Source organism: Rana temporaria, chromosome 5 (genome assembly GCF_905171775.1).
Source record: "Rana temporaria chromosome 5, aRanTem1.1, whole genome shotgun sequence".
In the NCBI taxonomy this organism is placed as follows: Eukaryota; Metazoa; Chordata; class Amphibia; order Anura; family Ranidae; genus Rana; species Rana temporaria.
The window spans coordinates 370,368,865-370,392,971 of NC_053493.1; the positions used below are offsets into that span (position 1 = coordinate 370,368,865).

At 47.1% G+C, this 24,107-nt stretch overlaps 1 protein-coding gene across 1 annotated transcript; it reads right to left on the bottom strand.

Moving 5' to 3' along the window:
* Positions 1 to 441: 441 nt before the first annotated feature.
* SLC25A32 (solute carrier family 25 member 32) lies at positions 442 to 24,068 on the bottom strand. The gene is made up of 7 exons (XM_040354824.1): positions 23,800 to 24,068; positions 15,344 to 15,494; positions 12,428 to 12,513; positions 7,880 to 8,040; positions 5,841 to 5,954; positions 2,864 to 3,009; positions 442 to 1,116 (listed from the first exon to the last, which is right to left on the bottom strand). Exons 1-7 carry the CDS (start codon positions 23,963 to 23,965, stop codon positions 981 to 983), a joined length of 960 nt encoding a protein of 319 aa, XP_040210758.1. The 5' UTR covers positions 23,966 to 24,068; the 3' UTR covers positions 442 to 980.
* Positions 24,069 to 24,107: the final 39 nt, after the last annotated feature.

Below are 24,107 nucleotides of genomic sequence, written 5' to 3' on the forward strand. Positions count from 1 at the left end.
AAGTTATCCCCATTTTTTTTAATATTATGAAAGATAATGTTTTGCCGAGTAAATTCATACCCAACATGTCACGCTTCAAAATTGCATCCGCTCGTGGAATGCCGACAAACTTTTACCCTTTAAAATCTTCATAGGCGACGTTTAAAAAAATCTACAGGTTGCATGTTTTGGGTTACAGAGGAGTACTAGGGCTAGAATTATTGCTCTCGCTCTACCAATCGCGGCGATACCTCACATGTGTGGTTTGAACACCGTTTACATATGCGGGCACTGCTCACGTATGTGTTCGATTCTGCGCGCAAGCTCGTCGGGACGGGACGCGTTTTCTGGCTCCTAACTTTTAGCTGGCTCCTAGATTCCAAGCAAATTTGTCAAACCCTGCATTAAGGTGAAACATTTTTTTACTTTACAACTCCTTTAAGAAAAAAAAAAAAACAGAATAATACTAAATGTTTTATTGTTCTAGCCAACTATAGCAGCTCAGGCTCAAACTGTAAACACCTTCTTCTTCTTCTAACAATAGGCTTTATGCATATTCCTTTACCAAGAGGTAGGGAAATATACACCTTAAATTCTCCCGGTACAGTACTTATATACTGTAGAAAAAAAACTAAATTAAAACAATCTGATCTGTATAAAAACAATACAATCCTCGGGCATAACAAACACCATTCACTCATATATATTTAGAAAAACTTTTACAAAAATAGAATAAATTAAAATTAAATCCGCTCCTAAATTGCCCGTACACAGTAAGAAGAGTAGGCCAACTATCCCTGCTTAGGAAGCCAGTCATCCCACCCAGTACTGGAGAGCCACAGAAGCCCAACTTCAAGTACTGTATAGACACACGGGTACAGGATGAAGTGCGAAGTCCTGAATAAATGTCAGTATTCCTTCTCTATATGTCCATTTTCCTGGGTCTTCCTGGTAATCCAGGAAACTTGACACAGAGGGACCCAAGTGTGTCCGGTGCAGCATTAATTCTGGTCTTTCCGCCGACTTAGTAGGAAATGGGAGACCTTCTCATAGACTACAAAAGTGATACAACACGCCGGAGTAACTCGAATCACATTGGGGACAATGCCTTTGTAGAATCCTTGGATGCCTTCTCTCCTTTGGGAAAAAAAAAGAAAGGCGGTCAACACGCGTATTCACTATAATAACCCCCAACATTTTCCAACCACACAACCATGAATTAAACAGTCAGTAAAACACCTTTAAAGAGGACATGTCACCCCTCAATCACACAACACTATATAGCTTTAATTGCAGGGTACTGCTCTTCTCTTACAGCAGATGAAAACTTTATTGTCCAACCAAACCTCACTATAAAATTATATAAATCATTCCAGGTACCTCATAACAAAAAAGGTATGAAAAGTCCTAAAGCCCAACGCCAGCCAACTAAAAAAAAATCATCCCTTGCAGTGGGGCTGTGCATGCACCTCAAGGGGTAGGTGTTCATTTTGGTCTAGAGCAGTGGTTCTCAACCTGGGGGGGGGGGGTCGGAACCCCCTCAGGGGTCAAATTACGATATGCCAGGGGTCATTGAATCCTGGGCTGTCCCTGGAGCCCGCGGCCGCCCACTCAGTTCACGGCATGGCTGGGGGGCAGAGACTAGAGGTCAGCTGACTGGCAAAGAATGAAGTGGGAGGGGCTAGGGAGACCCTATCTTCTGATTTCAGCATAGGTGTCACTGCAGCGAGACACCCCAAAGTCGGAGACACAGTGAGTAACACTACCTGTGATTATAGTTGCCATTAAACAACAAGAAAGACAGCTAGAGAGAGGGATGGGGGAAAAAAATTAGGAGAGAGAGAGATAAAAGGGAAAGAAAGGAGAACAAAGAGAAAGAGGGGTACATCCTAAAATGTAGCATAAAGGTTTTTTGTTTTTGTTTTTTTTAATACTGTACGAGTGGAAGGGACTCAGGGAGCGCTAAATGTCTGTGGTTTAGGGGCACAAATTACTTGTCTTGTCTTGGGTGCCGACAACCCACACTACAAAATAATTTTACTGTTAGGGATCCCTACAACTTGGGAAATTGTATCAAGGGGTCACGGCACTAGAAGGTTGAGAACCACTGGTCTAGAGCAATGATTCTCCACTCCAGTCCTATAGTACCCCCAGCAGGCCATGCTTTCAGGAGTTTGATTAGTTTCACTGCCTTAGCAATTACCACAGCCGTTTCATCTGAGGGAAATGCTGAAAACATGACCTGTCGGGGATACTTGAGTTGAGAAACATTGGTCTAGAGCAGTGATCTCCAAACTGTGGCCCGGGAGCCAGTTGCGGTCCTTTGCTTACTTTTATCCAGTCCTTGGAGCATTATTTCCCCCCACTGACAGAAACAGTGGGGTATAGTTTATGCCACCAACACGGACAATGGGGCAGTATTCCTCCCACCGACACCTCTATTTCTAGAACAGTTGATGTGAGGAGGACAATTAATAAACGTGCTTTCATTTTTTCTATAGCAGACAGCAAAAGTCTATCTATATACCTTATGGTTCTTAAAATTTGTCTTAATCCAGCCACACATGGATCACAATTTGTCAGATTCAGCAGGGCCAATGGCCACATTTCAATCCATGTATGGGATAGCTGGTTGTTCACATGTCGATATATCGATTGACTTGTGTACAACCAGCCTGTTTGAGTTTTCCCAAAGATCAGTGCCACCGGCTAGAGTCAGCAACACTGATCATTGTATTCTGCAGGCGGTTAAGTCTCCCTGCTAGCAGAATACAATAGCGCAGCGGGAGTCATTCTCCTATCCACACTGAATGGGGGAAATTGATTTTTTTGTATCACCTCTTAGTTGAAAAAGAAAAGTGAATCATGTATGGGCCTGCCTTACCTCCATGTCCGTCTAACAACATCTATGACCCCAGAATAGCGGTTGTGCTGATCTTGAAGACGCGCTCGAACAACTTGGTAGGGGTAAGTAGCTGCCACTGCAAAAATCTTCGACAAGGCCGCCATGGCGATATACTCCATAGTATTCTGAAAGAACAAGCAGTGTATGAGCTTCTGTAGAAATGGCTCAGGACGAATGAACAGACTTGGCTAGGTGTGCATGCACAGCAATAAACCTGCAGCTGCACAGAGTGTCAAATGGGTGTAAAACTTTTTCTAAGGGTACACACATGCACAACCCACCTTGCCTCTCCATGCTGATGTTTTTCACAACAGAGCTTAGTCATGTCAACACAGGTTTCCTAAAGGTCGGCTGAACCGCCATCATAATCACAATGAAAATATTCATACACTGCAAAAATTGCTAGAGCCATACAAGGCCACATTTAATCACTTGCTTACTGGGCACTTAAAACACCCCCCCCCCCCCCCTGCCCAGAACAATTTTCAGCTTTCAGCGCTGATGCACTTTGAATGACAATTACGCGGTCATACAACACTGTACCCAAATTAAATTTGTATCATTTTCCCACAAACAGAGCTTTCTTTTGGTGGTATTTGATCACCTCTGCGGTTTTTATTTTTTTGTTAAAATAGATTTTAAAAAAAAAATTTAAAAAATTTTATTCGGTCTTTTATTTTTTTGTTATAAAATTTTGCAAACAGGTAATTTTTCTTCATTGATTTACGCTGATGAGGCTGCACTGATGGGAACCGATAGGCTGCACTGAGAAGTGGCACTAATAGGTGGCAGTGATGGGCACTGATCAGCACTGGTAGGTAACACTGATAGGCAGCACTGGTGGGCATTGATAGGTGGCACTCGTGGGCACTGGCAGGCTGCAATAGTGGGCACAGATGAGGCAGTTGTGCCTCTTCGGGACCAATGCTCTTGTACATAAGCCGATGATCGGCTTTTTTTCTCCTCACGCTGTCAGCGTGAGGAAAAAAAAAAAAAAAACAATTACCGAGCTTTTGTTTACATCACGTGATCAGCCCTCATTGGCTGACAGCTGATCACGTGGTAAGGGGCCGGGACCGGCCCCTTACTGGGATCTGTGATCACCCGAGTCTCAGTGAATCTGGTGCTGTTCCGCATAGAAACAGGAAAATGTACATATCATAGAGAAGGAGTATTGCTGACATTTATTCAGCTTCCAGTTTTTTTTGGAGGAAAGCTTAAAGTGGAGGTTCCACCTGAAAAAAAAAATTCCACCAGAAATCTAAAAAAAAAAAAAAAAAAAAAAAAAAAAAAAAAAAAAATTGACAATTTTTTTTTTTTAACTTACCCTAAATAGCTGTTGCTATGCGGAAGTGCCGAATCTGCCTCTTCATCCTCCGCGGCGGATTCTCTTCCTCCTCCTACACTCGGTGTCTTCTTGTGAATGGGGCGCGCTGCATTCTGGGAACTTTGTGTGTGCCAGAAAGCAGCCGCCCCATTCACAAAGCGCCGCGCTGCTCGCGCAATGCGCAGTAGGAAACGGGCAGTGAAGCCGTACCGCTTTACTGCCTGTTTCCTTTACTGTGGATGGCGGCGCTTGGAGCTGCCAGGATCGAGGATCGGCCTCGGCGGGGGCAGACATCACTGGCGGCTAGGACAGGTAAGTGTCCTTATTAAAAGTCAGCAGCTCCAGTGTTAGTAGCTGCTGACTTTATTTTTTTTTTGTAATGGGACCTCCGACTTTAACCACTTAACGCCCGCCGCACGACTATTTACATCCGCAAAATGGCACGGACAGGCAGATGGGCGTATATATACGTCCTTGCCTTCAAGCGGGTCGGGGGTCCGATCGGGACCCCCCCCCCTGCTGCGTGCGGCGGGCGGATTTACGCGGGGAGCGATCCTGGACGGAGCTGAAGAACGGGGAGAGCCGTATGTAAACACGGCTTCCCCGTGCTTCACTGTGGCAGCGCATCGATCGTGTCATCCCCTTTATAGGGGAGACACAATCGATGACATCAGACCTACAGCCACACCCCCCTACTGTTGTAAACACACACTAGGTGAAGCCTAACACGTTCAGCGCCCCCTGTGGTTAACTCCCAAACTGCAACTGTCATTTTCACAATAAAGAATGCAATTTAAATGCATTTTTTGCTGTGAAAATGACAATGGTCCCAAAAAATTTGTCAAAATTGTCCGAAGTGTCCGCCATAATGTCGCAGTCATGAAAAAAAAAAAATCTATGATCGCCGCCATTAGTAGTAAAAAAAAAAAAAAAATTTATAAAAATGCAATAAAACTATCCCCTATTTTGTAAACGCTATAAATTTTGCGCAAACCAATCGATAAACGCTTATTGCTATTTTTTTTACCAAAAATAGGTAGAAGAATACGTATCGGCCTAAACTGAGGAAAAAAATATATTTATATATGTTTTTGGGGGATATTTATTATAGCAAAAAGTAAAAAATATAGCATTTTTTTCAAAATTGTCGCTCTATTTTTGTTTATAGCGCAAAAAATATAAACCGCAGAGGTGATCAAATACCACCAAAAGAAAGCTCTATTTGTGGGGAAAAAAGGACGCCAATTTTGTTTGGGAGCCACGTCGCACGACCGGGCAATTGTCTGTTAAAGCGACGCAGTGCCGAATTGTAAAAACGCCTTTGGGCATTTAGCAGCATATTGGTCCGGGGCTTAAGTGGTTAACTGAACAAGCTGAAGTTAGAAGCGGATTGGCCACCATGCACAACTACACCAGATTTTGTACTCTCCAGTTTTAGTAAATCTGCCCCAATGTATCAACACAACAAATAGGCAACTATCATTTTCAGGAGAGGTCAGCAATGGCCGCCTTCATGTTTTGGATGGAGTTAATATAATGTATTAAATACTGAATATTATCACTTATCTGGTCTTGGCCTTTTCTTAATGGAAACACAAAGCAATACTTATCAAGCACACAGAAACTTACCAATTTCGTATCACTTGGGCGATTAAGGTGCTTATTATATTCCAGTTTTAGTTCTTCATATGCCATAAATTGAAGGGCGCCATGTGAAGTTCCAAAAAGGCCTGGCACAAACCCCTGCAGACAGGTCAGTGACAGAAAGCATTATTAATGCACACAACATCATCTATATGGGAAATAAATCACCAAAAGTAAACCTCAGTAGTATGTAAATAAAATGTGTTCCATAAAACATGGTCTACCATCAGGCTATATTATTTACTTGGAGGGCTTTCCATCATCAATCATGGGGGAGGGCCTAATAATACCATATATAGGGCATACATAGATTTACAGTAAAACCTTGGTTTGAGAGTAACTTGGTTTGAGAGCGTTTTGCAAGACAAGCAATATGTTTTTATAAATTTTGACTTTATATACAAGTAGCGCCGCGTCACAACTAAGTATACAAGAGAAGAGAGGCGCTTCTAAGTGTAGCAATTTGGTTACAATTAATGAAGGTACAACATTTAGAAAAATATTGCTACACTTGGAGGCGCCTCTCTTCTCTTTTATACTCTGGAGCTCCTGCTGGATTTTGCTTCTAATCCCCTTGTAGAGGCTTCCATTTGTGGATGGACATTTTGGGCTAGATTCACATAGATCAGCGGATCTTTAGATCCGCGTGGCAAGTGGGTAATTCACAAAACACTTACCTCCAAACTTGCGGCGGTGTATCGTAAATCCCCCGGCAGAATTAAAATTCCGCGGCTAGGGGGAGTGTACTATTTAAATCAGGCGCGTCCCCGCGCCAATTTATATGCGCATGCGCCGTCCGTGAATTTTCCCCGGCGTGCATTGCTCCCACTGATGTCGCTAGGACGTCAGTGGTTTCGGCGTGAGTGTAACTTGCGACGAACGGGTTTGAGAATCGGCGTACGCAAACGACGTAAAAAAAAAAAATAATAAAAAAAAAAAAACACACGACGCGGGAACAACGGCTATACTTAACATTGGCTGCGCCTCATAGAAGCAGGGGTAAGTATAGGCCGGGAAAACCGCTACGTAAACGTCGTAACAACACTACGTCGGGTCCGCGTACGTTCGTGAATTGGCGTATCTCGCTGATTTACATATTTCTCAGCGTAAATCAGCGAGAACGCCCCCCGCGGCCATTTTTAAATTGCAGTTAAGATCCGACGGTGTAACACAGTTACACCTGTCGGATCTTAGGCATATCTATGCGTAACTGATTCTATGAATCAGTCGCATAGATATGACCGGCCTAAGTCAGAGATACGACGGCGTATCAGGAGATACACCGTCGTATCTCTCTGTGAATCTGGCCCTTTATGGTTACACAACCTGGTCACATTGCTATATTCTTTTTATATGGACTATAAACTGAAGGACCTATGAATAAATGGTTGTGGAACAAATCATTTGAGTTTCCATTATTCCTTATGGGGAAATTTGCTTTGATATACAAGTGCTTTGGATTACAAGCATGTTTCTGGAACGAATTATGCTCGCAATCCAAGGTTTTACTGTATTTATATTTATACAGGAAAAATCTATTAATTTCAGTTTAAAGTGGTTGTAAAGGCTGAAGGTTTTTTTACCGTCATGCATTGCGAGCAGGCAACTTTCTTACTGCGCAGGAGATATGCGATGTCTCTTCTGCAATAAGACACACGTACCTGCCTGGTTGGGGTATTCAAATGAATGGGCATCTCAACACGTATTGCTGGCACACTCTAGCAATGCTGGAATGACCGAATCCTATGCACGATCACATCATTCCCCACTGACCAATCAAGAAGCCAAAGACTGGGACCTGGAAGTCTCCAGGGGAGAAGATGACAGCGGCCAGCGAGGGATGGGGCCACCACATCACTAGAAGGTGGGCTTCAATATATTGTGGTGTTTAGTTCAAAGTATGAGAAATTTGGAAATACTGTAAGGAACAGTGATCTGGAAAGTGCTGAAGGAGGCTGGAGAATTAGAATTTCCATCTACATTTCCCATACTGCTCCAGTCTCTAATTATGTACATTAAATTACCTTATAAAGTCCCCGGATTCCTTCTTGCCTGTATATTTTAGCCAGGGCGTGGAACATGCCTCTGTACTGGCGTTTTGATGGGTCAACCCCAGCATCGTACTGAAGGACAAGGCGAGTCTTGGTAACCCATATCGGGTTTGTAACAGACAGAGTTAAGGCTCCTGAACAAAGAAAAACAATATTACCTATGGAGGATATGAGCAAAGGTCTTCCGTAACTTGACGGCATCACCCTGTGAACGATGCCATCTTACTGTGCCAGTCGGTGCATTAGGCAGGTCTAATCAGAATTCATGCAACATGACTTGACTTCAGTAAAAAAACAATAACTGCAAGTTACAAGACAGTTAGACCTAGTACAAACGGGCGACATCGGCCAGTTCCCCAAAAAACTAAATGGCCAACATTTGGCCCCGCATATGTATGGCGGTTAGTCCAGAGTGTTCTGGCGGGGGGGAGGGTGGTCAGAATACAACAACTCAGTGGGGGAGATCGCTATACTAAAGTTGGCTCAGGCTGGATTGAACAAAAGAATAATAAAAATAAACTATTAGGGCCAGATTCAGGTAGGAGATACGCCGTTGTATCTCTGAGTGTGCGGCGTCGTAGCTATGCGCCTGATTCTTAGAATCAGTTACGCATAGATTTGACTAAGATCCGACCGGCGCAAGTCTCTTACGCCGTCGTATCTTAGGCTGCATATTTACGCTGGCCGCTAGGTGGCGCTTCCATCTATTTACGCGAGGAATATGCAAATTAGGTAGATACGCCGATTCAGAAACGTACGTCCGCCCAGCGCATTTTTTTACGTTGTTTACGTTAGGCTTTTTCCGTCGTAAAGTTACCCCTGCTATATGAGGCGTATCCTATGTTAAGTATGGACGTCGTTCCCGCATTGAATTTTTTAATTTTTACGTTGTTTGTGTAAGTCGTCCATGAATGGGGCTGTGCGTAATTTACGTTCACGTCGAAAGCATTGGCTATTTGCGAGTTAATTTGGAGCATGCGCACTGGGTTACTTTCACGGACGGCGCATGCGCCGTTAGTCAAAAACGTCATTTACGTGGGGTCATGTTTTATTTACATAAAACACGCCCACCTCTTCACAATTTGAATTAGGCGCGCTTACGCCGGCAGATTTACGCTACGCCCGCAACTTAGGGCGCAGGTTCTTGGTGAATACAGAACCTGCCTCACTAAGTTACGGCGGCGTAGCGTATCGGCGATATGCTACGCCCGCAAAAAAATAAGCCATTCTACGTGAATCTACCCTTTAGTGTGTACCCGGCTTTATCCTAGAATGCCCGACTAGCAGTAAGCATTTGTGGCAAAAAAAAAAGGTTTTTGAAATATGGCTTTTCCACGTGCAACATCATACTTCTTCAGTGGAACTAAACTCAATTTAACAGTTTCTCAAACCAGTTACATTCAAGGCATGCCATTAATAGTAATTGTCACAGTTGCTTGTGCACTGAACTGTCAAGTGGCTGATGTCATAACTGATCATATATGCAACACCGTAGCTACTGAAGATCAAACAGAGGCCAAAATGGCAGCCTTCCTGCCTCTAAAGGATAGGAGTGTTTAGTTCCCCTTTCACTAACATTGGCGAGGGGTGTACAAGTGTTTTTTTTGTTATCGGTACTGTATTTAGAATTGAAAAAAAGAAATGTTTTGTCAGGTAAATATAAAATATTACATAGATTATATTCATATACTGAGCCAGCAGTTGGCGCCCTTTTTTTTTCCGTTTAAGTCCGTTCACATAACTCAATAGCTCAAGACAAAATTTACATATACAAATATGTGTGTCAGAGAAGTTACTCCCTGACCCATTTCCCTGCTTGCTCTGTTCAGATAGCTTCCTACAATGTTTCCAGCAGCATTAAGCATGCCATAGATCATGCAAGTTTTTTTTCCTTCAAATATGGGCTGAAGAAAAAAATAAAAAATAAAAATAAAAATCTCTCACTTCCCCAATCAACTCAGTCAGTGTTGATGGAGGCATCCCTCCCGCTGCAATATTGTATTCTGACAGCGGGAGGTTTCTCCACAATCAGAATACAATGATTACTGCTAGCAACTATAGCCCCTGGCAATAAGCAAATGAGAAAAACCCAACAGGCTGGTTGCACTGAAGTCAATTGATAGCTCTATTACAATACAAGAAGCGTGCCCATATAATTTCAATCCCTCTATGGCTGGCCTAAGTCTGAAGGCAAACATCCACCAGTGTGCACATCACGCTTGGTAAATACCATGTTATGAGTGCCCCCTGTGTTAAAATTGTATTTGTAAATCTCTGCATATCTCTAGAAAATTTCCCTTAAGGCGGAGTTCCAGTCAATTTTGTGTTTATTAGAAGTCAGTAGCGAATTTTAATAAATACACCCACGGTCCAGGGATGCGGCCACCTGAACCCTCGCCGCTCCCCGGGCATCACAAGTGTGGGCACCCAACTGACAGCTTGGGGCTTCACAGCCGGGTGTTCACTGCGCATATGCGAGTCGCGCTGCGCCTACTTAATGGCTGTCAATCTTCTGGGACCTGTGACGCGTCCCAGAAGATTATAGAGAGGGAGGGGGAGAGGAGAACTTCTGCTCGATTCTCTTAAGCGGCCCGAGCAAAAGTGGGAGCTGGGTACCTGTCAAAACTAGGTACCCCGCCAAGAAAATGACATGCCAAATGGCATATTTGTGCAGAGGACTCCTTAACCGCTTCAGCCCCGGAAGGTTTTACCCCCTTCCTGACCAGAGCACGTTTTACAATTCGGCACTGCGTCGCCTTAACTGACAATTGTGCGGTCGCGCGACGATGTAGCCAGGCAAAATTTGCGTCCTTTTCTTTTCCCTGCGTCATTTTTTTTCCCCGCAAATAGAGCTTTCTTTTGGTGTTTTTTGTGCGCTAAAACAAAAATAGAGCGACAATTTTGGGGAAAAAAAACACTATTTTTTACTTTTTGCTATAATAAATATCTCCAAACGTTTTTTTGTTTTTTCCTCAGTTTAGGCCAATATATATTCTTCTACAAAAAAAAAAAATCGCAATAAGTGTATATTGATTTGTTTGCGCAAAAGTTATAGCGTCTACAAACTATGGGAAAGATTTTTGTTATTTTTTTATTTTACTAGTAATGGCGGTGATTTGTAATTTTAGCGGTACTGAGAAAATGCGACGGACAGATCGGAGAGTTTTGACACTTTTTTGGGACCATTGGCATTTATGCAGCGATCAGTGCTATAAAAATGCACCGATTACTACAAACGATCGGTCTCCTCTCCTCTGATAGCACAGGGATTTGTGTTGTGTGTTTACACACACAAATCCCCATGTTGGCAATTGTGCGTGGCCGGCGGCGATCGTGCCTGCCGGCCACACGCATCGGGTCCCCCGCCATGCAGCAGGCGCGTGCCCTCTGGTGGCTGAAAACAGGTAGGACGTACCCGTACGGGTGCCATTGTGCCGCAGTATATCTGCGTGACACGGTCGGCAACTGGTAAACTACTAGCCGAACAGCCGCCGTCATTCTACGGCGGCAGGTCAGCTCTCCTGGGCGAGAGCCTGTCATATTAAGTCGGCTCTTCGAGCGGCCACTAGGCCCCCCGCTCGCCCCTGACTCCCGGGCACCCGCGATTGCTCGTTACAGAGCGGGGATCGGGAGCTGTGTGTGTAAACACACAGCTCCCGGTCCTGTCAGGGGGGGAAATGCTGATCTTCTGTTCATACAATGTATGAACAGAAGATCAGTGTTTCCCCTAGTGAGGCCACCCCCCCCCCCCCCCCCACAGTAAGAACACACCCAGGGACATACTTAACCCCTTCCCCGCCCCCTAGTGTTAACCCCCTCACTGCCAGTGGCATTTTTATAGTAATCCAATGCATTTTTATAGCACTGATCGCTATAAAAATGCCAATGGTCCCAAAAATGTGTCAAAAGTGTCCGCCATAATGTCGCAGTACCGAAAAAAAAAAAATCGCTGATCGCCGCCATTACTAGTAAAAAAAATATATTAATAAAAATGCCATAAAAATACCACGCTATAACTTTTGCACAAACCAATCTATAAACGCTTATTGCGATTTTTTTTACGAAAAATATGTAGAAGAATACGTATTGGCCTAAACTGAGGAAAAAAAATGTTTTTTTATATAATTTTGTGGGATATTTATTACAGCAAAAAGTAAAAAATATTCATTTTTTTCAAAATCGACGCTCTATTTTTGTTTATAGCGCAAAAAATAAAAACCGCAGAGGTGATCAAATACCACCAAAAGAAAGCTCTATTTGTGGGAAAAAAAGGACGCCAATTTTGTTTGGGAGCCACGTCGCACGACCGCGCAATTGTCAGTTAAAGCGGCGCAGTCCCGAATCGCAAAAAGTGCTCTGGTCTTTGGGCAGCAATATGGTCCGGGGGTTAAGTGGTTAAAGCAGAACTTCCACTTTCGGGTGGAACTTCACTTTAACAGTGCAATTTTAACAAACAAGAAGGTTTCTAAATGTCAGAGCCCAATCCTTCTACAAATATCATCAGTGCCGGCAGTTACTTACCTGCTCCAGCTGCTGACAGGAGGTGTTCAGTGGCAGTCAGGTTTTCGGCTCTCCCCTCCTTCTTGTATGCTTTGATTGCACCATAGCTGCAGGACAAATCAATAACACATTAATCAGATCATACTGGGGCATCCACTGCAAACCATGGACCCATCTGAATGTATCTAGGAGTAATACGTCAGCACTACATAAATACCAGGAATAGATTAACAACAGTAAACCTACAGCCATTTCAGATATTCCCCTACTAACTGTTCTGACACCCATCAAATAAATATGGAGTACCGAGACATCTCGCCATCAAGGCCACAGACTGCGGGAATCAGCCTTCCTTATCCAATAATAACACAGAAAAAAAATATATTTTATATACCAATAAAAGCTGCAGCCCCAGCATTCCTTTACACATGCCCAGGCATTGAGCAACTCAAAGAGAATATGAACACAAGGAGCCAGTCACATGAAGGTAGTACAAAGACATTAACCACTTAACCCCCGGACCATATTGCTGGTCAAAGACCGGGCCACTTTTTGCGATTCGGCAATGCGTCGCTTTAACTGACAATTGCGCGGTCGTGCAACGTGGCTCCCAAACAAAATTGGCGTCTTTTTTTTTCCCACAAAGACATGCTGGTACGTTGGCTCCGGTCTAAATTAGCACCATATTGTAAACTGAATTAGGGAGCATAGATTGTAAACCGTTTGAGGGCAGAGACTGGTGTGAATGTATAGTATGTAAAGCACTGTGTAAATTGTCAGTACTATATACATACATGTAATAATTAAAATAAAACATATGCTGTCTACACTAAGGAAATCAAAATCTTTTTGTGCTCACCTATGAATGTACAAAGTGTGAAAAGAATAAATATAATATGTGGGAAAAAAAAGTGAGTTGCTCAAAACCTAATACAGTGGAACCTTGGATTACGAGCATAATCCGTTCCAGGAGAATGCTTGTAATACAAAGCACTCGCATATGAAAGCACGTTTCCCCATAAAAGCCAATGGAAACAAAGATAATTTGTTCAGGATTTACTTCTATTGCATGCAATACCGCATGTGGCCAGAGGTGGGAGGGCGCCAGAGAGCCTCGGAAATACTTGGGGACAGCTTGGCTGAACTTGGAAACAGAGGGCTAGATTCAGCATTGAATTACGCCGGCGTATCTATAGATACGCCGCGTAAATTCAAAGCTGCGACGGCGTATCTTCTTTCTGTATTCAGAAAGCAAGATACGCCGACATTAGCCTAAGATCCGAATGGCGTAAGTCTCTTACACCGTCGTACCTTAGGGTGCATATTTACGCTGGCCGCTAGGTGGCGCTTCCGTCGTTTTTGGCGTAGAATATGCAAATGACCTAGATACACCGACAAATTTACGTACGCCCGGCGCTATTTTTTTTTTTACGTCGTTTACGTTAGGCTTTTTCGGCGTAAGGTTGCTCCTGCTATTATGAGGTGTACGCAATGCAATGTTAAGTATGGACGTCGTTCCCGCGTCAAATTTTGAATTTTTTACATCGTTTGCGTAAGTCGTTCGCGAATAGGGCTGGACGTAATTTACGTTCACTTCGAAACCAATGATGTCCTTGCGGCGTACTTTGGAGCAATGCACACTGGGAAATTCCACGGACGGCGCATGCGCCGTTCGGGAAAAACGTCAATCATGTCGGGTCACCAAGAATTAACATAAAACACGCCCCCTCATCCTCATTTGAATTACGTGCGCTTACGCCGGCCCCATTTACGCTACGCCGCCGTAACTTAGGAGGCAAGTGCTTTGTGAATACAGCACTTGCCTCTCTAACTTACGGCGGCGTAGGGTAAATACGATACGCTGCGCCGCCGTAATAATGCGCGCCCCTACCTGAATCTAGCCCAGAGTATTTTGAATGTTTGAGTATTTCCGAAAGACTCCAAACCGAGCGTCACTGGCGCCCCCGCACCTCTGGCCAAATGCGGTACTGAACACCCCATTAGCTTGAATTCGGTTTGTTTTGCGAGACAACACTCGCAAACCGAGTCAGGATTTAACCCCTTCCTTACCGGGGTCATTATAAAATGACGCCGGCAGGAACCCTCCCTCGATCCGGGTGGACATCATATGACGTCCTTTCTTCTCGGCAAACTGGGGCGCGCTGCCGGCGGCACCCTGCTCGTGACCGGCGCACATGCCCGGCGGCCGCGATGTCCGCCAGGCACCCGCGATTGCCGGTGATCACGGCAGGAGTGTGGATCTGTGTGTGTAAACACACAGATCCACGTCCTGTCAGAGGTGAGGAGACCGATGTGTGTTCCCAGTACAGAGGAACACACATCGGTCTCCTCCCCTTGTGAGTCCCCTCCCCCCTACAGTTAGAACACACTTTAGGGAACATATTAACACCTTCAGTGCCCCCTAGTGTTAACCCCTTCCCTGACAGTCACATTTACACAGAAATTAGTGCAGTTTTATAGCACTAATCGCTGTATAAATGTGAATGATCCCAAAAACGTTTCAAAAGTGTCCGCCGCAATGTCACAGTCACAATAAAGAAAATCGCAGATCGCCGCCAGTACTAGTAAAAAACAAAAATAATATATAAAAATGCCATAAATCTATCACCTATTTTGTAGACGCTATAACTTTTGCGCAAACCAATCAATATACGTTTATTGCGATTTTTTTTGCCAAAAATATGTAGAAGAATAGGTATCGGTCTAAACTGAGGAAAAAAAAATATTTTATTTTTTAAATTGTGATATTTATTAAATCAAAAAATAGTGTTTTTTTTTTAAATTGTCGCTCTTCTTTTGTTTATAGCACAAAAAATAAAAACCGCAGAGATGATCCAATATTTCTGGAAGACCTACCTGCAGAAGATGGTATGTTATAAACACGTCTAATACTGCACCAAACTAATAAACACTTACAAGAAAAAGTAAAGGCCCCAGGAGGCCCCGGCTCCCCACATATTGGGCGTCACCCCCTGGTAGAGGCCGCGGACACCCTCCTGCTTCCACACAGTGGACATGCAGTGCAGTATGCTGTTGTATTTGGGTCGGAGCTCCAATCCATCGCTGACTGGAAAAGACAAAAAAAATAATAAAAGAGACATGAGCTTTAGTATAATAAAAGTCCTCGGAATTCATGAAGATTTTACATTACGTGTGCGTTTTAGAAGCAGCACAACATGCTCTTGTCTGGAAGGTGTACCTGTATATGGCTCATGTTGCCTCACTTTTAAAATGCACATGAGCCACTTTCACCAAATCCGTCTTCACCAGGATGTCTCTCTTTACACCAACAGAGAGGGATCTTAATTAGCTCCACTTTCAGAAAATACAAATATTCAGTATTTTATTTGGATCTCCATGAATTTGGTGCACAAGTCAGAACCAAAAGTGTTGCAGATGCTTCAAGAATTTGTCACAACACGTTAACAAGAAGGAACAACAAGGCCATTGCAGGCATGAGGTAAGCCAGCACCTAGGGACACACAGATGTTTTGGAACTACATTTCCCATGATGCTCATGCACTCTGTAGCACAGCTGAGCATCATGGGAAATATAGTTCCAAAACATCTGGGGTGCCACTGCCAAGGTTCACCATCCCTGACCTAAGGGGTTCATCTTAAAGCGGTTGTAAACCCGCATGAAAAAAAAAATAAATTTCCTCCCGTAAGGGAAAAGTCATAATGAGCTAATATGCACCGCATATTAGCTCATTATGAAATACTTACCTCGGAACGAGGTGCGTATCACTTACCTGGTTCACGCCGAGCAAGATTTTATCGTGCCTCTGCGTGTCTTCCGGGTATCGCCGCTTCAGCGCTGTGATTGGCTGGAGCGGCGATGACGTCACTCCCGCGCGTGCGCGCGGGAGATTTAAAACGCGGCAAGGTCCGGAGGCTGCCGGTCCTTTCGCCGTAGATCCCCCTGCGCATGCGCAGCGGCGCATTGCGAGGGGAATATCTCCTAAACCGTGTAGGTTTAGGAGAAATTCTCCTTACCTACAGGTAAGCCTTGTTATAGGCTTACCTGTAGGTAAAAGTACAAAAAGTGGGTTTACAACCACTTTAAGAAAGGAGGGGCGTACTGGGGGGGGGGGGGGGCTTTTTGCGTAAAGCTGGAGTTCACCCGAAAAACAATTTTTAACATTAGATTGAGGCTCATTTTGTCAAAGGGAATCGGGTAGTTTTTTTTAAATCGAAGCCGTACTTACCGTTTTAGAGAGCGATCTTCTCCGCCGCTTCCGGGTATGGGCTGCGGGACTGGGCGTTCCTATTTGACTGACAGCCTTCCGACCGTCGTATACATTGCGTCACGAGTAGCAGAAAGAAGCCGAACGTCGGTGCGGCTCTATACGGCGCCTGCGCACGGACGTTCGGCTACTTTCAGAAAATCGTGACGCGATGTATGCGACCGTCGGAAGCCTGTCAATCAAATAGAAACGCCCAGTCCCGCAGCCCATACCCGGAAGCGGCGGAGAAGATCGCTCTCTAAAACGGTAAGTACAGCTTCGATTTAAAAAAAAACACCCGATTCCCCTTGACAAAATGAGCCTCAATCTAATGTTAAAAATTACGTTTTCAGGTGAACCTCCACTTTAACCACCTCCTGCCTGCCACATAGGCAAATGACAGCTGCGGGTTGATTTCATTGTACTGGGATATTCATATGACGTCTTCTTACTCTTGTCGTGCCCATCGGCAGAGCGATGTGTCCCCGGGGCACGGTGCATTCCCGATCCTGGTAAAGAGCCCATGTGATTAGCTGTGTCCAATCAAATGTACACAAGGAAATGCTGGTTATCGGCTTTCCTCCCCTCACACTGACAGCATGAGGAGAGCTGATCAGTGCCATTTCCCCACAGGGGAGACCTGCACAGATAATCAGGGCACTGATCAGTGCAGCCCAAACTGTGCCCATCTGTGCCTCCCATCAGTAGTGCCCCATTCACACCTGAGCATAGCGTTTTCAGGCAGAAAGTCGCACAATTTTACCACGATTTTTGCTGCGTTTTTGCCGTGATTTTGTACAGGTGAAAAGGTCACCAATGTAAAAAAGCAGAAAAACGCCCAAATCTGCCTGAAAAAGTCCCAGAACTTGCTTGAGCTTCAGGCGTTTTGGAGTGAAGATGTGAACCATCTCTATAGAGAATAATAGATTTTTTTCCCCTCCAGCGTTTTGTAGCTTGAGGCTTCAAGCTACAAAACGCTCAGGTGTAAATGGGGTCTCAGTGTCGCCTCATCAGTAGGGTTGCCACCTCATCCCTTTAAAAAGGAACACATCTGAATTACACAGGTTCTGAGGCTAATTTAATGCAGATAAGGCACCAAGTGAGTTTAATTACCACCTTAATCAGCCACAGAACCTGTGTAATTCAGATGTGTTCCTTTTTAAAGGGATGAGGTGGCAACCCTACTCATCAGTGAAAGCAAATTAAAAATAATTTATTTACCAAATTTTCTAACAGAAACTAAGAAAAAAAATTCCTTCAAAATTTTCGGTCTTTTTTAACAGAAAAAACAAAAAATAAATAAAACAGTGGAGGCTGAATACCACCAAAAGAGAGCTCTATCTGTGTCAAAAATGAAAAAAAATTGGGTACAACGTTGCATGACTGCGCAATTGTTATTCAAAGTGTGACAGTGCTGAAAGCTGAACATTGGCCTGGGCATTGGTGAAAGCGGTGGATTACCTCATGACCCTGCATTGTCTGCACACACTGTGGGGGTGTCCAGCTGTCACTGTCCATTGATTACAGGAATGCTCAGGGTCAGGTTAATGCTTATCCAGGAAATGAAGACTTCAGAGAGTCACACTGGGGTGATTTACTAAAACTGGAGAGTGCAAAATCTGGTGCAGCTCTGCATAGAAACCAATCCGCGCTTTTTTTTTTTTGTCAAAAGGTTAGAATGAAACTTTAGTCAGAAGATGACTTCAGGTCGACCCCTTTTGCAGGTATTTCATGTAAAACATTAAAATAAGTTTGTATATTGTTTCAAATCCAGCGATGCACTGCCTCACCCTGCTCTGCACATGCTCAGTTGCTCTGCATTTTTAGGCACTGCAGAGTTTGTAGAGGTCATAAAGCAGAATTAAACCCTCCTATCCTTTACAGTAGGGTTGTCCCGATACCACTTTTTTGAGACCGAGTACCGATACTTTTTTCAAGTACTCGCCGATACCGAATACCGATACTTTTTTTTAATGTCATGTGACAGTGGAGGTATTTTTTTTACAATTTTTTTTTACTATTTTTTTTTAATTTACATTTTTTTTTTTTTTATCAGCCCTGTTGGGGGTCTTTGGTGAGATATCAGGGGTCTTAAAAGACCTCTGAAATCTCCCCTTTAAGACAGAGGAGAAAGGGACTAAGGACACAGATTCCCCAGTCCCTTTCTCTGCAGCCTCAGCTGAAATGAATGGAGGGAAGCTCCTCTCCATTCATAAACTGAAGCATCGTAAACACAGGTTACGATGCTCAGTTATGTGATCACTGACTCTGTCCATTCGAAAAAGGTAGGAGCCGGATTTAGCTCTCCATCCTGACAGATTCAGGGGGGAGAGCGGCACGGACGGGGGGGAAGAGAAGAGCGGCACGGACGGGGGGGAGAGAAGAGCGGCACGGACGGGGGGGGGAGAGAAGAGCGGCACGGACGGGGGGGGGGGAGAGAAGAGCGGCACGGACGGGGGGGGGGGGGAGAGAAGAGCGGCACGGACGGGGGGGGGGGGGGAGAGAAGAGCGGCACGGACGGGGGGGGGGGGGAGAGAGAAGAGCGGCACGGACGGGGGGGGGGGGGGGAGAGAAGAGCGGCACGGACGGGGGGGGGGGGGAGAGAGAAGAGCGGCACGGACGGGGGGGGGGGGAGAGAAGAGCGGCACGGACGGGGGGGGGGGAGAGAGAAGAGCGGCACGGACGGGGGGGGGGGGAGAAGAGCGGCACGGACGGGGGGGGGGGGGAGAGAAGAGCGGCACGGACGGGGGGGGGGAGAGAAGAGCGGCACGGACGGGGGGGGGGAGAGAAGAGCGGCACGGACGGGGGGGGGGAGAGAAGAGCGGCACGGACGGGGGGGGGAGAGAAGAGCGGCACGGACGGGGGGGGGAGAGAAGAGCGGCACGGACGGGGGGGGGGGGAGAGAAGAGCGGCACGGACGGGGGGGGGAGAGAAGAGCGGCACGGACGGGGGGGGGAGAGAAGAGCGGAGAGAAGAGCGGCACGGACGGGGGGGGGGAGAGAAGAGCGGCACGGACGGGGGGGGAGAGAAGAGCGGCACGGACGGGGGGGGAGAGAAGAGCGGCACGGACGGGGGGGGAGAGAAGAGCGGCACGGACGGAGGGGGGGAGAGAAGAGCGGCACGGACGGAGGGGGGGGAGAGAAGAGCGGCACGGACGGAGGGGGGGAGAGAAGAGCGGCATGGACGGACGGGGGGGAGAGAAGAGCGGCATGGACGGACGGGGGGGAGAGAAGAGCGGCATGGACGGACGGGGGGGGGGGAGAGAAGAGCGGCACGGACGGGGGGGGGGGAGAGAAGAGCGGCACGGATGGGGGGGGAGAGAAGAGCGGCACGGATGGGGGGGGGGGAGAGAAGAGCGGCACGGATGGGGGGGGGGAGAGAAGAGCGGCACGGATGGGGGGGGGGGAGAGAAGAGCGGCACGGATGGGGGGGGGAGAGAGAAGAGCGGCACGGATGGGGGGGGGAGAGAGAAGAGCGGCACGGATGGGGGGGGAGAGAAGAACGGCACGGATGGGGGGGAGAGAAGAACGGCACGGATGGGGGGGAGGGAAGAACGGCACGGATGGGGGGAGAGAAGAGCGGCACGGATGGGGGGAGAGAAGAGCGGCACGGATGGGGGGAGAGAAGAGCGGCACGGATGGGGGGAGAGAAGAGCGGCACGGATGGGGGGAGAGAAGAGCGGCACGGATGGGGGGGGTGAGAAGAGCGGCACGGATGGGGGGGGTGAGAAGAGCGGCACGGACGGGGGGAGAATAGCGGCACGGACAGGGGGAGAATAGCGGCACTAAGAGGGGGAGAGAAGAGCGGCACGGAGCACGGGAGGGGAGGAAAGACTGCACGGAGCACGGGAGGGGAGGAAAGAATGCACGGAGCACGGGAGGGGAGGAAAGACTGCACGGAGCACGGGAGGGGAGGAAAGACTGCACGGAGCACGGGAGGGGAGGAAAGACTGCACGGAGCACGGGAGGGGAGGAAAGACTGCACGGAGCACGGGAGGGGAGGAAAGACTGCACGGGGCACGGGAGGGGAGGAAAGACTGCACGGGGCACGGGAGGGGAGGAAAGACTGCACGGGGCACGGGAGGGGAGGAAAGACTGCACGGAGCACGGGAGGGGAGGAAAGACTGCACGGAGCACGGGAGGGGAGGAAAGACTGCACGGAGCACGGGAGGGGAGGAAAGACTGCACGGAGCACGGGAGGGGAGGAAAGACTGCACGGAGCACGGGAGGGGAGGAAAGACTGCACGGAGCACGGGAGGGGAGGAAAGACTGCACGGAGCACGGGAGGGGAGGAAAGACTGCACGGGAGGGGAGGAAAGACTGCACGGAGCACGGGAGGGGAGGAAAGACTGCACGGGGCACGGGAGGGGAGGAAAGACTGCACGGGGCACGGGAGGGGAGGAAAGACTGCACGGGGCACGGGAGGGGAGGAAAGACTGCACGGAGCACGGGAGGGGAGGAAAGACTGCACAGAGTACTAGTATCGGTACATCCCTACTTTACAGCCAAGGAAGCTGCTTCTGTTTGATCTGCAACTACCTGAAATCACTGTAAAATTGTGTGACTTTGAAGTGACGGTAGTGTGAAAGGGGCCTTAAATGGAGTTTAGTTCCACTTTATGATTTACTTAGGGGCTCTGGGCTTCAACAAAATGGCAGCCTCTGGCAAGAAGAAACGAGTGCTGGAACGATGCTGGAGGCAATTTACAGCACACACTAATTTTGGTAGAATAATAATTAATGTGGAATGGATTTTCCTTGCTAAAGATTATTATTTTGTATCAAATTGTTATGGGTTATGTTCCACTTTAATCACTTCCATACAGGGCACTTATACACCTTCCCGCCCAGACCAATTTTTAGCTTTCAGCGCTGTTGCACTTTGAATGACAATTGCGCGGTCATGCTACACTGTACCCAAACTAAATTTTTATCATTTTGTACCCACAAATAGAGCTTTCTTTTGGTGGTATTTGATCACCTCTGGGATATTTATTTTCTGCAAAAAAAATTACCGAAAATTTAGAAAAAAAAAGTTTTTTTTTGTTTCTGTTATAAAACATTGTAAATAAGTACGTTTTCTCCTTCACTGATGGGCACTGATGGTACTGCACTGACGGGCACTGATAAGGCGGCACTGATGTGGTGGCATTGATGGGCACTGATAAGGCGGCACTGATGGTAGGCACGGATGGGCACTGATAGGCAGCATGGATGGGCATGGATGGGCTTGGATAGGCGGCACGCATGGGCACGGATAGGTGGCACAGATAGGCGGCACAGCTGGGCACGGACAGGCGGCACGGACGGGCACGGACAGGCGGCACGGATGGGCATAGATGGGCACTATTGTATGTGTTGTACTAATGGATGCCAATCAGTGCCAAACAATGCCTGCCAATCAGTGATGCCCATTGTGGGCACTGATTGGCATCCATTGCGGCACTGATTGGCATCCATTTTTTGTGTCCTCCTCATCCCTGGTGGTCTAGGGTGGCGTCTTTTTTTTTTATTATTATTTCTGGTGCTCTATATGGCCATCCCTGGTGGTCCAGTGGGCATCCTCGGGGGGGGGGGGGGGGGTGAGGAAAAGCCGATTACCGGCTTTTCCTGTGTACATCGTGATCAGCAGTGGTTGGACACGGCTGATCATGTGGTAAAGAGTCTCCGTGAGAGACTCTTTACCTTGATCAGTGTTGCGGGGTGTCAGACTGACACCCTGCAACAACGATCGCCGCGATGCGCGCCCCCGAATCCTGAGGACGTCATATGACATCCAGTCAGGATTCTACAACCACTTTGCCGACGTCAATAGGTCATTGGCGGGCGGCAAGTGGTTAAAGTAGACCTACTGTACAGGCAAAAAAAAATCCCCCCATTTTGGATAGAGTTAGGGAGGGTTATAACCCCCATGTAAGGTTTATTTTTGCCATCCATGTCCCCTTGGGGAGATTTACCTTCACTTCCTGTCCCAAAACAGGAAGTGAGAGAAAAACCCTGCAAATTAAGGGAATCTTTTGGAGACACCCAGGTCACCAGAACGTATGTCCCCCTAATGGGAACACAGACAACAATAAAAACTGACAGGTGTTCTAATCCCTCTCCACTCTAGCCAAAAAAAAAAAAAAAAACATTTTGCTTTAAGATATACTTTCACCACGTAAGGACCTCCCACCGCATATATACTGCAGCAGAGCGTCTCTATTGCGCGAAACGTCATACCCGTACATCGTTTGTGCACGAGTCACTGTGGGCGTCCGCTGCGCAGCAGGGGAGCCAATGGGCGGGTCCAGCGGCTGTGATGTCTGCTGGCCACCTGTGATCACTCCTTAGAGGCTGAATGGGGATCTGTCAATGTAAACAAAGCAGATCCCCATTCTGTCAGGGGAGTAGAGAAAGAGATTGTCTGTTCCTAGTGATCAGGAATAAGGATGAGCTCCAGCGTGTTCGCATGGTACACGTGCAGAGCCCGCCAGGAAGTCTGCACGGCGCTGCGCTGATCACAGCCAGGGAGACATTTCCGATCTCTGTAGCCGAGCATCGGGACAATGTCTCCCTAGCTGTGATTAGCGCAGCGCAGTGCAGACTTCCTGGCGGGCTCTGCACGTGTACTATGCGAACACGCTGGAGCTCATCCTTAATCAGGAACAGCGATCTCCCTCTACTCTTAGTCAGTCCCCCCCCACAGTTAGAAACCCCTCCCAGGGAACACATTTACCCCCCCCCCCCCCAAGTGTTAACCCCTTCCCTGCCAATGACATTTATACAATAATCAGTGGCTATTTTTAGTCCTGATCGCTGTATAAAAGTCAATGGTCCCAAAATAGTGTGCGATCTGCCCACCACAATGTCGCAGTCCCTGATCGCTGCCATTACTATTTGTGGGGGGGAAAAGGACAAATATTATTTGGGTACAGCATCGCACGACCGCACAAGTGTCAGCTAAAAAAAAAACGCAGTGCTGTATTGCAAAGAAAAATGCTCTGGTCATTAAGTGGTTAATTGTGCAGGACACACAACCTGGTAAGCGGGGATAAAAACCGTATCTGGAAGCAAAGGGGTTACATCAGGCAGGATGCTGCATTGCATGGCTGGTCGTACAATTAGATCACATAGTGTATGGTCGCTCAGTGATGATCTATCGGTACCTGCGAATCGGATCTTGACCAGGTCCAGCGGGTGCAGTACCAGGGTGGAGATGACCCCTCCGCTCAGGCCGGCCGCCAGGTCCTCGTACTTGACATGTCGGAGGACCCGGGTGAGCTGCGATCCCGGGGGGGCGGGATGTGTCGCCGGTCCGGTCGGGGCGGCCATGTGTACGGAAATCACACTGACAGCCGGTATTCCGCTACACACGTTGCATCAGTCGCCCGTGACCTCCAGCCTGAGCCCCGCCCACTACTCACACCTTGCCCTTCCTAAACATGGCGGCTGAGGACGCTGACTTCCCCACGTG